Raw genomic sequence first — 17,662 nt, forward strand, 5'->3', positions numbered from 1 at the left:
TTTTTACACCTCCTTTCTCTTTCCTTCATTTATTCCATATTTTAGAGGCCACTCTTTTTTTGGTTCTTAAAACAATTTAACCCAAAAAACTATCTTAGTTTTACCAGCTTCATTTTGTGTTTAAATGAAATGAATTTTAATTCTTTACCTCTGGTTCATGGTACATTGGGCATAAAAAGGTGGCTGTTTTAGCCAATCTAGAGGGTCGAAATTCAAAAATTTTCTGGCCCGTCGGGCCCAACCATGGTGGGCCCTCCTTAGACACTATATATAGCTGAATCACTATATATAGCTGAATCTTTTTTGCAGGGTATCCTAAAAATCCTAGATACGCCCCTGTGACAGGGTCCCAAATTTACTAATTTTTACTATGTGTATCATACAGGGTCGACTTTTGGTAATCTTTGACAATTTTCAGGGTGGAATTAAAAGCGGCACATCCCCGTCGTCCGTCAAGATCAGTGCACCACCTGGGTTTAGAACATAGAGATATAGAGATTTTTGAGAAAAATTTTTTGAAAATTTTAAAAAATGAAGATGAAAAATGAAGAAAAGAAATGAACATTTTGTCCTTTAGTGTAAATTCCATTTTTGGTAAATAAGTAGTTTTAATCTTCGTCATTTCAGACATACAATTATCCTTCACATGGATTTATTGCATAGAACGTTTTAAACGTTTCAAAGGTTGCCCGTTGAAATGAAAAAAACATGCAATGAAAAGTGTGGATAGTCAAGACAAAGGGACGGAAATCGTGAGGTCCTATGTTTGCAAAATGACGGACTACGTCCAAGCAAATCCAACATCGACCCTCAAAAAAAATTCTCAAGCAGGGCCAAACGTAAATTCTTTAAGGGAACCTAAATTGTTGATATACACAAAGAGCGACCAGAGAAGTATTAAACTGGTCAAATGTAGAAAGAAATTCATAAAAATTCATAATTGTTTTGTCAATTTTATCTGTGACAAGAAGAAGACGATCATCTTAACTCCTAATGATATTTCAAAGAATAAATATTGCTATTGCTAATGAAGAAATCTAGTACATCTTACCCGTATGGCGTGATACACAGCATGACATATTGATTGATGTTCATTCACGAATCTTGTTTTCTCGCCCTCGTTTCTTTTTTTCATCGTTATTTAGTTTTTGGGTTAATCAATTTTAGTTTTTAGTAATATTCCTGCAGAAGAGAGAACATCAAGATATAATTTGACAATTTGACAGATTTATTGCCAAGAACCATTGTCTGTCTTTTTTTTGGCTTGGATAACATACAACTTTTGTCACTTATTATAGGGGCCTGGAATTCGCGAGTTATTTTTCCGAGTTATTTTTCTCGAAAACTTTAAGGCACGGAAAAAAACCGAGTAAAACACCAAATAACTCTAAAAGTTTAAGGCACGAAAAAAAAAAAGAGCTAGAAAACACTAAATAACTCGAAAAGTTAAAAGCTCAATAAAAACCCGAGTTTATCATTTTTGTGATGACGTCATCATGACGTCACAAAACTGAAATTATAACGTCACGTGCAAAATAACTCAGAAAAATGACTCGGAAAAAGATAACTCGGGAATTCAGACCCCCTTACTAATCTAACAACCAAACAGTACGCACTGTACTTTGCCTATCTAAAACCTTTTGGGGAATCGTCTGTTTTAACCTTGCAAAAATCAAAAACAAGGTTTTATCAAGAATTATAAGAGCCAAGAAAGGGTAAAGGATTCAAGATTTGCAATAAATATTTGAGAAATATTTAAATGCTCCCAGCTTCCGACAAAATAATGAAAACAAAGATATGATGCGAAGACTAGGACTATGACTATCATGAAAGGCTTAATTTAAAAAATCAAATATTTATCGGGAAAGCAGCACTTTATAGCACGCAAGACCATAGGACTTTCAGAAAAGTTCAACACTCACAGATTATATCTATCGAGATTTAAAGATACTTTCAAAGGAAAGCCAAGGTAATATGCTAGGTGATTTTTTTTACTACCTAAAAACAAAAACTTTCAAAATGACTATAGGAGAATGTTTTGGGTGAGCTGGAATAGCTCATTAGATGAAAGATGAACTATGTCCTAGAATTAAAAAAAAGTCCACAAGATTAAATATTATGAGTACCCAGTTGGAGAAAACTTTTTCGGCGGTGCCTACTTATTACGAAGGTATCATTTTCTTCCCAAATGGTACATTTAGATCAAAGTAGAAATAAATGTAAACAAAAGATATCAAATATTTATGACCTAAAGATGAAATTAAATCCGCAATTATTTGAGCAAAAACGTAGAGAAAGTCTTTACTCGACATTAAGAGCATAATTGAAGATTCAAAAAACTTTTTTATAACGAAATCATTAAGTTATTTAGGTGAGATTATTACCTCTCAGAGGGTTTGGGTTTTACATTGTTAAAAATAGAAATGAAAAAATAGAGTGCCAGATTGAAGTGAAGGTCAAAAAATACAAACAGGAAAAAATATTCAAAATAAAAATATCATTATTCTATAGTACCATAATAAAGGCTTAATAGACTAGAATACCCGTAAAAAGAAACAATAGAGAAGATCAAAACTCAATTTAAAATGAAGCGATCTTGTTGTTGGAGAATTTTTTCCTTCAAATTGGTTTTTCTATCAATTAAAAGGGCAATTGGGAAAAAAAGCCCACAAGTAAATATCTACCATCAAATAAAACAAATATAGGTATAAAGTCAAATGTGAAAAATAAATCATATAAAAACTGAAGGTATAGTGATAAAGTCGCGTCGAAGGAAGAAGGAAATATATACACTGTTTGATTTGTCTTCTACCAAAAAGAATGTACTTTTGCATCTTATAAACTTTTAATTCATGAGGACTCTGTATAATTTTATAAATAAAATTCCATTTTTGAATTTTAGACATGCTCATTTTGAAAAATCAAAGGTTCAAAGACATCAAAAAGTAAATACTAAAAGACGTATCTAGTCAAATATTATATTATATACACCATTGGGAAGAAAACTAAACAAAATAAATTGTTAACAATTATAAAATGAATTCGTAAGAAAAGACAAGACAAGGAAACAAAAGTCCTGATATAAAGATATAAAGATATACACGAAAAATAATAACTGTTTATCACTCTTCTCTACTCTTGCTACCCACTTCTTTTATGATATGCACCATTGCAATGACTTCAGGAAACTATGTACTGTAATTTTTGGATTATTTCTACCCAGTACATCACTTACAACCAATTGGCCGTTGTAATGCCAAAAGACATTGCAAAGGTACATATCTTTAAGGAAAGGGTGAACATATAAATGATAATTTTAAACAGGTTAAGGATTAAATCAATTGCATAGTCAAGAAATTAGACCAGCCTATGTCAAACATACGACTCAAATAGAGAGAAACAAATATATAACACCAGAATCGATAATAATTCACCCATTCATTCATCCATTCATTTGTCTCACTCCATTCATCAGTTAATTCATTCCAAAGAAGTTTCAATGAAAATATAAATAGCAAAAAAAACAAAAAATCAAAAATGGGAGCCATTTGACATCTTCACAATAAGATTGTCAATAAAATGTTTCCAATAGTTAATCCAATTTTTATAATAGTAATGTCATCGTATAAAAACCATCAAAAAAGCTGTATATTATTAATAAATCTACATTATTTTAATGTGCCACCAACCATCAATGTCTTTTGTAGTAATACGAGTTGTTTTGTGGGGCCTTCAAAAGGATATTGTCTTTAAGTAAGCGAGGTGGTGGTTGCTTAATCCTTTAAATTACATAGTTGCACTTCTCATTGAAGTTGAATAGAACTTTTTTAAAGAATGGTACATTTAAATTTTGATTTATTTTTTGAATCGTTCTTCTTTTGGTTTTCCCTTGTACGCCTCTGTAAATTAAGAAAATGAAAAAAGCAACATAACTTTAAATGAAATGTTCATAATTCCAGTAAAGGTTGCTTATAAATTCTTCATACATGCTTTTAATGCGAAACAAAGCTGAAATAACACATTTTAAGGAATTTCTGGTTGCTTTCTCTGGGTACCTAAGTTAAATTTGACATGTTTAGGGTTTAAGACCCTGCAACTCGGTTTCTTATAATAATAAGACTATGCTATTTTAAACCATAAAAGAGTTCTTGATAGATTTCCTCAACGAATTCGAAATTCGCAGGCATAAGAAAGGGTTTAAGACCCTGCAACTCGGTTTCTTATAATAATAAGACTATGCTATTTTAAACCATAAAAGAGTTCTTGATAGATTTCCTCAACGAATTCGAAATTCGCAGGCATAAGAAAGGGTTAGAATAATTCAAGACTAAAATGTTAACTTACATCAGCTATGATTTCTCGAACTAAAGTAAAAAAGGCTTCCTCCTAGAATGAAAAAATAAATCGAGGAATTAAGTCAATATTTGATAAGTGTTTGCATGACAAAGAGGTTTTATTCCAAAGAGGAAAAATTTCAAAATTTTGATTTGTAAGAGTTGGTAACAATATTAAGCTAACTTACGACTCCTTGTTTAGTTTTTGCAGATGCTTCTACATATGGGATGTTGAACATTTGTGCTTTTTCATTTCCATCTTTCGTTGAGACGTCTCGTTTGGGAAGATCAACTTTGTTACCAACCACTGCAAAGAAAAATTACTTCATAATGGTAAATTGACTTTTATTTTATTTAAATCGATACTTATTATTCTCCCATTAAGAACAACATATTGAGATCGGTTTGGGCCCAGGATGTAAAAGTACCACAAACCCATGCCAATTTTTAAGTAAAACTCTATTCAGAGCTTCAATTTTTAAGGAAAAACTAAGTGCTAAAGGTAAGTTTTACTTACAAACCATAGGTACTGAATCAGCATCTTTGACTCGAAGGGCCTGGATATAAAGACAAGCAGGGAAATCAGGCAATGATGTAATATTATATTGGTAAAATAATGAATTGCGTTGAACAAAAAAAAACAGATTCAAATTAGTGTGTTTTGATTTAAAAGCTGAATATTATAAAACCTGTGGAAAGAATTTGATAGGGCATTTGAATCAAAAAGCAGTTTTAGCTTGTTTATAAGATAATCAATCAGGAGTGGAACTTTTTGTCAAAAAGAAAAAATTCCAAAAAAATAATGAAGAAAATTTCGATCATTATTTTCATATTAGAAATCCCCATACTTTAATCTTCGAGTGTTATTACTATGAAAAATGTTTAAAATCCATTTATTCTAGTTCGTAATATGCCACTCTTGAATATCTTTCCAACAAGCAAAAACCACTTTTTTATTCAAACTCGTTTAAATGGTATAGTCGTCACTGCTGAAGATTATATTTAGCAGAATAAACATTACCTGCGTCCTGAAGTTATCGATTTCTTGGAAGACTTTAAACTAGTGACAGCAAAAACGCACAAGAATCCTTCTCCAGTTCGCATATAATGTTCCCTCATCGCACTAAAATCCAAAAACAAAATTTTCGATAAAGTTATTTCCTCTTGCCAAACCACACTGAGGACAAAATTGTGACTTTAGAGCACACTGGTCAACAAATTAAGTTAACCTGTAAACTTTAATCAAAATCACAAGTGTTTGGTCAATGGAGCTCCTACAAATTACCCTATTATTCACCGTTGACTTTTTTTTACCAACTTGATGAAGGTAAAGGGTCTTTGAGGAGACTCGAAGCATTGAAGGAATAAAGAAAAAATCAAAATTATTGTTTGCCTCGTTGTAAAATAGCATAGTTTATGCGTATTTTCATTTCCAAAAAACCGTTATCGATTTCAATACAAAAGCAGAAAAGCTCTAAACACACTAATATGTCTATGGACGTTGCAGTATCTTGGTAATTTGAAGAAGCACACAATGATTTCATGCATTTCAAGCAGTGCTGCAAAAAAGGAATTTCAAGTTGGCCGGTGATTACTCAATCAGAAAGCACTAATAATGAAACCATCAAAATTTCACGGGATAAAACACACATATTAGCTTAAAAATGGCCAGTGATTACCGGTCACTGGACGTTATTTGCAGCACTGATTTCAAGAAGAGTATATATTCGCAAGCATGACTCACCTATATTCTTCTTGTCCAGCCGTGTCAAGAATATCCTATCAATCAAAAGAAAAAAACAGAACCTTTTTATTAAAATAACAGAAATGGTGATACACAAAACAGTGCCTTAAAAAGTTTTCTATTCAAAGTTTGTGGGTTGTTTACAATAAAAAGGAAAGGTAAAATATAAGAGGTTCATATTTTTCACTAATAATAAACTTACTAATATACATATTGAGCCATCTACGACAACCTGTTTGATATAGGAATCCTCTGAAAAAAAACAATCTTTGTGTTAGTTATTCATGCTGCAAAGTTTATACATTAACTAGTATTATCTAGGTTTAATAAATAAATAAGCTAAACTTTGAAGCTAAACTTTGATAGTTCAGACAATCAAAGAAGTATCCAATATAATAGACGCATCAGAATGATCTAGTCAAGTACAACATAAAACTGAAACAAAAAATCGTCCAACTTCAACAACTTCTTGTCCAAGACCAACCATAAAAGTCGGAACACATAAAAAGCCACATAAGAAATACCTCTAATATTAAACTCTGTAGGCATCAATCACATTACAAAATCAATAAAAGAAAATGCCTATCAAATCAAATCAACGTACTGAGTTTAATACCTTCAAAGGAATTATATTAAAAAATACCTATTGCTGTATACAGGAGGCTTAAATGGATCGAGCAGATCTATAATCCTTTTTATACATGTAAAGCATTTCTAAGTCAATAAATAATGTCTCGATTACTAGAGACTTTTACTAATAGTCCCTACAATGTAACTTCGAGTAAATGAGACGAATCTGTTGAATATCATGATAGGTATCTTCTGTAAAATAGATCTTAACCAAGACAGGACCGATTTATCAAGACTTGCTTAGGTAAGAGTCCATAAGAGCCTCGAGGATGGAGCGAACTTGATGACCGTTTCAAAAATATAGAGTGCAAAGTTCCTCTCCTCCGTGTAGACATACAAACAACAGTTTTGATGAAGTCAGGGAATTGCAACAGTGCGTCGACATGAAGTTTTGATAAAATGCCAAGTCAACGCAATTGTCATTGTGTCAGAGAGAAATTTTCAGAAGTTTCACAATTGATGACAAGACAGTGACTTGAAATGCTCAAAATTGACAAAGCACGTCATTATTGTTTAAACAGGAACGATTACCACGTAAAATATATGATTACGTCATAAAGGAATGCTCGATTTTGGCATTGATTGACAATGACCAACCTTTATGTGAAGTTTCTCAGAAAAAAATTATCAGAACATACGTTTCTTTGGAAAAGACATACTGACAAAATGAATTACATATTTTTTGCTTATGTAGGAGGTAAACAAACTCTTTATTTAACCATCGTATGAAATACAAGTGAGCATTGGACACAAATGCTTTGGTATACTTTTTTTAGGCAACAGCGAAAATATCAAAGTCGTATTAACACGACAATAAAAACCTCACGATACACCAGGTCATATCAAGTCTGCAGAATTTCCATACGATCATGTCACGAATGTAAACCAATATAATTTCGAGGAATATAAAATACACTTACAGATATGATATTTCCACTGTTTGTTGCGACTTCATCTTCCATTGGAGATTCAGTATTCCTCATCGCTTTCCTCCTAATAAAAAAAAAAAATCCAATCAAAGCGTACAACGCCAAAAGGGCGAAATTATTCAAACCCTTCCGCTTATTGAAGAGGGGTAGGGAATCTGATAGCTCCACGAGGAAAGATCCGAAAGTCATTGAAAATACAGGAGAGGTATATCGAGCTTCCTGAAAACGCACTCTTAAAGAAAACAAAATCAAGCAAAGAAATTTTGAGTATAAGAAAGGCATAATCTCAAAATTAACTTTTGCGAATTAGTACTAGTAATCTCATAGTTATGAGGGAAATTCGGGATAAATTTCCCGAGGTCAATTTTGAAATTTCCCTAGTGCAACAAGTAATTACAGTAATTACAAATTAACGTAAGCAAAAAACGTCAATCGAATTTGAATCAACCATGAGATTATAAAATGAACTATAAAAAAAAGAAATATTAATCACATACCTGGTGTAGTTAATGTGGTCGAGTTGAAAACAGCGCCTGAAGTGAGCGCCATTGCAGCGGAAGAAGCTGCTTGCATGTCATTGTAGAAAGACGAAGAACCTGCGAAATTAAAAAAATAAGTCAAGGTTATCTTTTAGAATCCTTTGACCCATCGCAATAAATCGTTCATATCGTCAATATTTCAACGTTTAAGAGCTTACGGATTTACGTTCATGTCGGCGCATCAAACGGCGACTACCATTTCTCTGCAATGAGAAATAAGCTTAGAGGTTTTTCATTTTTCAAAAGAGGGCCTTTGCGTAATGGATCTCCTCCACATATTCGAACATTTGCTTCAATAATGCGGAAGTTACGTAACTTAACAAGAGATGAGAAACCTCTAAAAAATGGCGCAGTTTGCCGAAAATGCGCTATCGGGTATTATATAAACTAGAAAAGACAACATGTAATACAAAGATACGAATAGAAGATAACTTACTATCGTTTTACTGAAGAAACGGATGGCTGAAGTTACGTAACTTAACAAGATGTGAAAAACCTCTATATAATAGCGTAGTTTGCCGATAATTCGTCATCGAAATATCATATAAATCATATAAACTAAAAAGGACAAAATATAAAACAAAGGTGTTAAGAGACTTACTATCGTCTTCCTGTAGAAACGGATTCATCCCGTTATCCCCGTCACCATCAACCCTATCATCATCCTCGTCAAACGGATTCAATCCCGATTCCCCGGTTTCCAAAAACGGGTTACCTTCATCTTCAAATGGATTGGAAGTTTCGGGTTGTGTCTGTTGTTGAGTTTTTTGTTGCTTTTTTTCGTTGTTAGCCGATTCTTCTTTCTCGCGTAATTCTCGTAATTCTTTTACGCGCTTCATAGCTTTCGATTTTTCGAGCATGATAATCATGTGAAGCGCCTTTTTGCATTTCTCTTGAAATTCCATTTTACGAGCGGACGATTGTGTTTTGAGGACTTCACTTTCGATGGTTTCGATATTTGGATTACAACCACTGCAAGATAAGATGGGTAAGTTTTTTAGTACAGCCTTTCTAACTTTGGATCCTGTCTGCACAAAGTTGCAGTTCTTTCAGTTGTTCAGACAGTGAATGATTTCAAAGAAATTTTGTTGATCACAGTGAAGAAGAGAGGATACAAAAGCAAGGCATAATAAGATTGGAATAAAGTCTTTTATTGTAATGGAGTATTTCAGAAAAAAAACATCTTGCCCAAACGTCGAGGAGATCATTTTGGGAACATTAGAATTAGATTCACTGGATTTTTTATCGAAATTTCAGAACATCCTGGATTTTTGGAAAATTTCTGAGGAAACATCGAATTCTTGTCTAAATTTCAGGTAATTCCCCTGCTTTTTGCTTAGTTTAAGAAACCTCCTTGACTTCTCCTCATGTAATTTCCGCCTGGAGTTTCTAGGTTTTTAAGTCCTTATTGGCTCCCTCGACATAGAGTAAAATTTCTTTTTCTGGAATAGCCTTTCCAGAACGTCGTAACCGTAACTCCGTAACCGTAACAGTTTGATTGTCGAGTTATAAAATCTACAAACAGAAGCAAAAACATCTCTTCATAATCATGTCCGCCACAAGTTCAAATTCTATCTACCTTTTGAGAAGTTTATTGACCAGTTTAACAAGACCATTTCTAGCGGCCGAACGAAGAGGTGATTCCCCTGCTTTATTGACGTGGTGAAGCACCGTGTTCGATCAAAAACAAGCCAGCTGAATGGTTGTTTGACGCTGCTGCTTGATGGAGCAAGGAATCACCTAAAACATGAAAGATGTAGAAAGATGATTTACTGCTTGATGGAGCAAGGAATCCCCTAAAACATGAAAGATGAAAGATGATTTGGTGGTTAACATTTTTGTTTATTTGTGACAGTCGTAGCATAAAGGCTACGGCGAGCGTCCTGGGTTCAATCGTCGGTCGAGTCTTACCGAAGACGTGAAAATGGTTCTTGATGCTAAAGATTTCAGAAAAGTGCAAATTCAAATTTTTGGTGGAGAAAAAATCTCCGTTTTTTCATATTCATTTTTCATCTTCATTTTCAAAATGTTTGAAAGATTTGGAAGGTTCAAATCTTCCGCTTAAGATTATCTTTTCAAGGCGACATTACCTTTAATTATATCTTCTCTCCTTCAAGAGCAATAGCGAGTTTATGTATTCGAGAAAATCGAGGGGGCGGTATAAAGCAAAGCTGACATGGGGCCGAAATCGCCGTCTACTTTGCTCGATGACGGTAAAAACACCAAGATACCGTCGTCAGTTTAGGTGAGCAAAGGTGATATAGAGTCGTTCATCAACACTTTCGACTTTGTTTTGTACTATTTCACTTACCGTCGCCCTCGATATCCTCCGATACATAAACTCGGTAATGTTTCACAATGTGCGGACTATCAATATTTTCGGAATAGGATTTAAATCAACTTAACACCTCTCGATAGCAATAAAAACCGATGTGTAGAAAGGGGCTAATAAAAAGAGATTTCACCTGTTAAGTGATTGAATGCATCAGCGCTACTTCCACGGTCGACTAGCCTTGAAGCGAATCCTGTTTTCTCAGAGGCTTCTTCTTCGATTTTGTTTCCGCTGGCAAGAATAGCCATCCATAAAGGAACGTGGTCATTGTTGTCGCGTATTTCAAGGTCAATACTGAAAGAAGAAAAGTTGGCACATTTACACTCAGGTAGATTGTTTTGAGTGACCGGGTGGCTCAGTCGGTAGAGCATTCGGCTTATAATACAAAGATTGTGGGTTCGATTCCCCGGTCACTGCCAACTCATTGAATGAGTAGCTTATATTAGCTTATCTGATTCAAGTATCCAAGCTACTGTGAGCTGTGGAGTAGGTGTGGCGCTCTTCCTCACTCCCGGCTCCACCAGATGAATACACTTACCTACTTACATTGTTTTTTATTATAAAGAAATCAAGAACGCATCTTATGCTGACAAAGCATAATAGACATAAAGATTTTATCAAATTTGTGCATCGAGAGCGCTAGGTCTACTTTCCCTCAAATACTTTTGATGATGTAGCGCCGTTAAACGTTAATTTCTAACATTGCAATGGCTTCATCTCGGGTACCAATTCCAAAAAAACACCGATTAAAGATGGCGGATATAGCTTGGTTCTGGGAGCGTATCTCTAGACCGATGTTGAAAGAATAAATATGGTACATTTACACTCATACCATTGTGTGTTTCAATGATATAGAAAATGAGGCGTATCGTTTCATATGCTGAGAAAGCAGAATTGAAACAATAATTTTATCAAATGTATGCTCCAGTACTCTGTACCAGAGTGTATCTTACGTTTATCGCTTCGTAGTACACTCTGTGCGCATTGTCTGTTTGATAAAAAAATTCCCGCACGGAAACCTCTGCGATGAAGTATGATTTATAAATCTAGCAACACTTCTCTCGTTGTCTTCCCTCTCTTACAAACACTCCATCGCAGCGGTCGACAAAATCTCAAATGAGAAAAGATAATAACAACAGGAGACCCTCTATGGCAATAAATTTGGAAATTAGCTGTAATGGGTCAGTGCATAGACAAATGCTCCAGAGGTGGCGAAATCCGTTTCCTCTTTTGTTCGACTAAGAAAAGATTTAAGTCTAAAAGAATATCGGAAAATAATTTTCTGAAACACAAAAACCATTTTTGGAATCAGTTCATTCTGTTTGTAATAGTAGGATTGTTTGGTTAAATGGCAGCCGTTCATCTCAAATTAAAAAAGAAAAAGAAAAAGAAAAATGAAAAAAAAAAATGCGGATAAGGTTGAGAATCTAGCAGTGGAAAATGATTGAACAGTGTAGGCGGAAGGGTGTGATTTGGCACCCTTGAACCGCCCAGTAGTCATGATATCTTTGTTAGATAAATATATTTGACATATCATAGCAACAAGACAAGCTTTTGACGGCTTATCAGTTACGTTGTATATTTGACGTCAATTTACTACTTTGAACTAGTTTTATCTACTTTGACGTCAAAAAAACTTTTAAAATTTGTACAACAGCTTTGAAAACTTCCTTTTCTACAAACAACTCAACGAAACAAGACGCCAGTCTTAACGCAACATTTTCATTCGAAGTAAACGCTCAAACTTCATCGAAGAATTCCAGCGTTCAATATAACACATTTTAAACAACGAGGCACGGACCATAAGACCGCTTTTTAAACATTTCAATACAAACAAAATGTCTGGTCTCTCCACTCACAAAACCAGCTCAACGGGTAAATATGAGAACACTGAACAACACCCGCAAGGGCTGAAGACCAACAAACAAAAACTGATGGATGCTTCCCGCAGTGTCATCAACATGGATTCTGGCATCAGTCCAAACCAACACGAAATCATATTGCGACACCTGGAGAAACTCGAGAAGAGCTCCCAAGGGAACATTCGAAATCCACACATCACATCATGTGGATCACTCAGCAGCCGACAGACATCAATCGAGCGCTTAGCTCAAGAGTTAACTAAATCCACCTATGACAATACTTCAACTGCCCAACTTCTACAGTCGTTGTCAGTTCTTCAGGGTGAGAGATCAGACATTCCTGCTATGAGGAAAGACATCGATTCTCTAAAACGCTCAGTCGATAGCACGCACACCATCTTGAAACATTTGTGCGTTGTGGTGATGGAGGGGAACAAATCATCCGGTGCTGAACCACCCTCGGCGCCCAATGGCGTTCCCTTTGAAGAACACGAAAGGGTGGTGTCGGAAAAAGACGTCCAAATCAAGCGAATTAAACAACATGCTGAGACTATGGTAAGTTTTTTTGATTCCTTAAATTTTCAACAAGATCACATCGAGAATAACAATAATTATTCTTTTTTGAGATTCTACTATCACTTTACTAGTGCTTTAGAAGCTGGCAACTTATAATTATATTTGAAGTGTCCCCTCACTTGTAGCACAATGAGCCTTCGTTACCCAAAGAAGATTTTGAAGCTTAGAAGTGGTTTTCAGTTTCTGTGTTATTTCCATACTCAGCTCACTACTTAAATTAAAATACATTGATAGAGCAAGGAAGTCTTTTGTTAGGCTTGCCATGGTAAAGTGGTAGTCGACCTTGGCTTCTGTGCAGGAGGCCAGGGTTCGATTCCCACTCACGGCAGTTCACTTGGCAAGTGAACGTTCCTTTGCCCGGGTCAACCCATGGAAATTGAATGTTCTTAGGCGACATGTTGTGTTATTGATAGGAAATTGGGTAAACAGAAACTCAAGTAACCTGTCTGGATCGATCACATAAAACCTGTTGATAATGTTGCGAATTTGCTAAAATTCGCGAAATTAAATGGTCGTGAAAAAAATGAATATTATGTTGATTTGCAAAATTAAATTCCCGCGAAATAAAAAAAATTTCGCGAATGGCCTGACTCTTGCAATCTAGTTTTACTAGATATTTAAAAGTACTCTTGTCTCGCGAATAGACGGAGGGGGGTCCGAATAAGCAGGGGGTAGGAAAATTTTCTTAATTCTAATAAGTGGGGGGGAGACAAAAATTCGTCTATTCGGGAGACAAGAGTAGCTTTAACTTTTTTTAAATTGATAGTTTTTTTCTCAAAATCAGGAATACTGTTTAATAACGTCACTCCCTTAGTAGGAAAATTGCATTGCACTTTTCTAGTCAATCAGGCATTATCAACATTAAATCAAAGTCAGTTTATTTGAAATATAATTCGAACTACTTTTTCAAACCTAATGTATGATAGCTCAAAATTCAAGTTAGAGCATCATCTAAACAATCCTGAAAAAATCCTCGACAAACCTGTATACTTTTTTTTTTGGTGCACCTGGTATATTTTTTAACTCTTAGTGTTTCGAGCACTCTAGTGGAAACACGCTCGTTTACCGCGGCCTGATATGTCCTGGGAAGGAACACGTGTCCGCGGAAAGATGAAACACAAATGTAGGAGTGCTCTTGTGAAAAATTTAAGATACCCTTGCATTGAAGCGATAAAGTAACTTCAATATAGTTAAGCCATACGAATGCTGAAAATAGTTTGCACTCTACCGCAAAGACTCGGGAAATGCCTCTAGAGTTTTGGCTGGAATTTGCTTGGTTTGATTTAGTTAATAGACTAAAAATGCCGTGCACCGAGAGCAAATCTTCCTTGTAAATTCATTTCCAGTCCTTTAAAAAGCCGATCGCTCCGCTAAGGTCTGATATGCATTATGTTACATTCTTTTATAGTTCGACGAGTATCGATGCCACATCGAGAAACTCAAGGATGAAAAGGCATTATTGGCTGGCGAAGTGATAAGCCTTAAAACAACAATGTCTAATGTCTTTACGGCTGAGATAGAAGCGAGGAATCTAACCATCGCCTCACAATCACAACACATTGATAAGTTGAGCACGGAATGCTCGAAATTGATTTTCTTATTGGAGGAAGCCAAACACCAATTAAGAGAGAAAGCGCTTGTAAAAAGGTATGTGATTCTTTTTTGAACTCGTTTACATCTAAGTCTACCATTATGACTTGACTCGATTAATTGTTGTCGAATAAAAACGACCTTCCAAAGGTTATTTCACTATCGCAAACTGTAATGGGTAATCAGGACCACTGCGCGCTAATGACGACTTACTATTGGTCCAAAATTTTGAAATATTTTGAAGATTTTAAGTGGTTATTAGAGCGTAACCAGTCCTGATTGCCAATTAATTTCGACTGTGAAATGCATCTATTCAGTTGAGTTTCAAAATTAGATTAAACAACAGTGTAAATTGCAACGTTGCGAACTAAAATCTAGAAAATAATACCTCATCAGGGGAAAAAAGTCGAGGAAAATAATTAACGAAAACTTTAAAAGGGTGACGAAATTTCCCCCGTACAAAAAATTTCCCGATATATCATCAGCCGACAAAGCTTTTTTTAGATTATTATCCATTTCTTACTATCACTAAATTGTTTTACGCCTTCACCGGAATTGGGATTTTAAAAATCGATATAAGAAGATTTATTTTCGGGATAGTGAAATATTTGTTTTGCAGAGTTTAGTCCGATTGAGTGACTAAATTGTAAATTTTTGAATTGTGACGAGTTTAACATTTTGGTCTAGGAAAAGCGACAAAATTAGAATTAAAGGTTTTCTACGGGAATAAAAGGACCATATTTTAGGCAGTGTCTTCATGCTAAATCAGATAAATTAAACTACTTTTTTATGCAACGATATCCTGCAAAACTCACATTCTAGTGCTTTTGTAAACAAAAAAATAGCAAAGTTGATTTCGAGCAAATTTACAATCGAATGTTTTGATTATAAGATAGAAAACGTTCTATTTATTATAAACATAAAAACAGTCGAAAGAGTATCAGTAAAAGTCCCTTTGCTTGAGGAATGTTTTTTTACTCGATGTATTTTCATTATTTCAAAAAAAAATTCTAATCTTGTGGCACTTGTTTTTGCTACGTCAGCATCATCAGACCTTTAAATCAAAACAAAACCTTTAAGGGACGAATTTTTCCCCGTCAATTTTTTCCCTTACTAATTAGAACCCAAACGTTTTCCCCGGTAGAGTAAGTGGGTTTATCTTTTGTTTTAAATGACAAGGTTCGTTATCTTTTCCTTTGTAGCAAGATGTCTGGAACTTTTCCATCCTCCGCTAGTCAACAGACACAAACTGAACACGTTGAACACGTATCATCAGTTAGTGCTGTCCAGCAAACCAAATCTGCCCACATGGAGGACGTATCATCAGTTAGTGATGTCCAGCAGACCAAATCTACCCACATGGAGGACGTAGCACCAGTCTGTGATGTGGAAGAAACCAAATCTGCCCACATGGAGAACGTAGCACCAGTCTGTGATGTGGAGCAAACTAAATCTGCCCATATGAAGGACGTAGCACCAGTCTGTGATGTGGAAGAAACCAAATCTGCCCACATGGAGGACGTAGCACCAGTCTGTGATGTGGAGCAAACCAAATCTGCCCACATGGAGGACGTATCATCAGTTAATGATGTCCAGCAAACCAAATCTGCCCACATGGAGGACGTAGCACCAGTCTGTGATGTGGAAGAAACCAAATCTGCCCACATGGAGGACGTAGCACCAGTCTGTGATGTGGAGCAAACCAAATCTGCCCACATGGAGGACGTAGCATCAGTTAGTGATGCCCAGCAAACCAAATCTGCCCACATGGAGGACGTAGCATCATTCTGTGATGTGGAGCAAACCAAATCTGCCCACATGGAGGACGTAGCACCAGTCTGTGATGTGGAGCAAACCAAATCTGCCCACATGGAGGACGTAGCATCAATTAGTGATATGGAGCAAACCAAATCTGCCCACATGGAGGACGTAGCACCAGTCTGTGATGTGGAGCAAACCAAATCTGCCCAAATGGAGCACGTAGCACCAGTCTGTGATGTGGAGCAAACCAAATCTACCCACATGGAGGACGTAGCACCAGTCTGTGATGTGGAAGAAACCAAATCTACCCACATGGAGGACGTAGCACCAGTCTGTAATGTCCAGCAGACCAAATCTGGCCACATGGAACACGTAGCACCAGTCTGTGATGTGGAAGAAACCAAATCTGCCCACATGGAGGACGTAGCACCAGTCTGTGATGTGGAGCAAACCAAATCTGCCCACATGGAGGACGTAGCACCAGTCTGTGATGTGGAGCAAACCAAATCTGCCCACATGAAGAACGTAGCACCAGTCTGTGATGCCCAGCAAACCAAATCTGCCCACATGGAGGACGTAGCACCAGTCTGTGATGTGGAGCAAACCAAATCTGCCCACATGAAGAACGTAGCACCAGTCTGTGATGCCCAGCAAACCAAATCTGCCCACATGGAGGACGTAGCACTAGTCTGTGATGTGGAGCAAACCAAATCTGCCCACATGGAGGACGTATCATCAGTCTGTGATGTGGAGCAAACCAAATCTGCCCACATAGAGCACGTAGCATCAATTAGTTATATCGAAAAGACACAACCTGACCATTTGAGTGACTCTCCCTCTAATGACACTAATGCCCAGTCTGGGTCGTCATCCAACAAAGATACCGTCGAATCTGCACGGCAAAATCAGAAACCACGTCGTACCATGTGGTATACATTATTGAATGATTTTTTTGAAAGATTCTACTAAAATCAAAGTTTTCAAAAGCAATTGTATCGAAATGTGAAGAAAGGAACGAAAAAAATTTGTTTCTATATTCTATTCTCTCTGAAGTTCATCAATTAAGTAAAAGAAACTAGCAGAGAAACAGAACAATTCATGTCCTTTGGACCTTATGCTTATATTATTGCTCGACTAATTAAATATCTCATCGGGAAAAGGTGGACAGGACTTTTGAAACTAACAGCATCTTATCCGCCCAAAGCCTCAAAAGTTTTGGCCTCCTTGCTGTTGGCATAATTAAGTAGCCTCCAATATGAAGAGCATGAGATTCAAAGTGTATGAATATATCCTGATCCCTGCTAATGGCTTTTGCCTTTTTGATGATACCACAGTGAGTTAGAATATCGAAACAAAGTTTCTTTG

At 35.9% G+C, this 17,662-nt stretch overlaps 1 protein-coding gene and 1 pseudogene across 1 annotated transcript; one reads left to right on the forward strand and one right to left on the reverse strand.

The window, feature by feature from the left end:
• Positions 1-2,358: 2,358 nt before the first annotated feature.
• LOC136806612 (ras-like protein RAS1) lies at positions 2,359-9,105 on the reverse strand (annotated as a pseudogene).
• A 3,079-nt stretch (positions 9,106-12,184) lies between these two features.
• LOC136806613 (uncharacterized) lies at positions 12,185-17,266 on the forward strand. Its single transcript, XM_067063202.1, has 3 exons — positions 12,185-12,925; positions 14,355-14,593; positions 15,739-17,266. The coding sequence occupies exons 1-3, from the start codon at positions 12,347-12,349 to the stop codon at positions 17,264-17,266; spliced, it is 2,346 nt and encodes a 781-aa protein (XP_066919303.1). The 5' UTR covers positions 12,185-12,346.
• The last annotated feature ends 396 nt before the right edge of the window (positions 17,267-17,662 follow it).

The sequence above is a fragment of the Clytia hemisphaerica genome, unplaced genomic scaffold (genome assembly GCF_902728285.1).
Source record: "Clytia hemisphaerica strain Z4C2 unplaced genomic scaffold, Clytia hemisphaerica genome assembly, whole genome shotgun sequence".
In the NCBI taxonomy this organism is placed as follows: Eukaryota; Metazoa; Cnidaria; class Hydrozoa; order Leptothecata; family Clytiidae; genus Clytia; species Clytia hemisphaerica.

Bases quoted from the DNA above. Each gene is read 5' to 3' on its own strand.
- LOC136806613 (XM_067063202.1), top strand. From the start codon at position 12,347: ATGTCTGGTCTCTCCACTCACAAAACCAGCTCAACGGGTAAATATGAG. The intron at 12,926-14,354 runs GTAAGTTTTTTT...ATTCTTTTATAG, and splicing joins AACAACATGCTGAGACTATG to TTCGACGAGTATCGATGCCA. The intron at 14,594-15,738 runs GTATGTGATTCT...TTTCCTTTGTAG, and splicing joins GAGAAAGCGCTTGTAAAAAG to CAAGATGTCTGGAACTTTTC.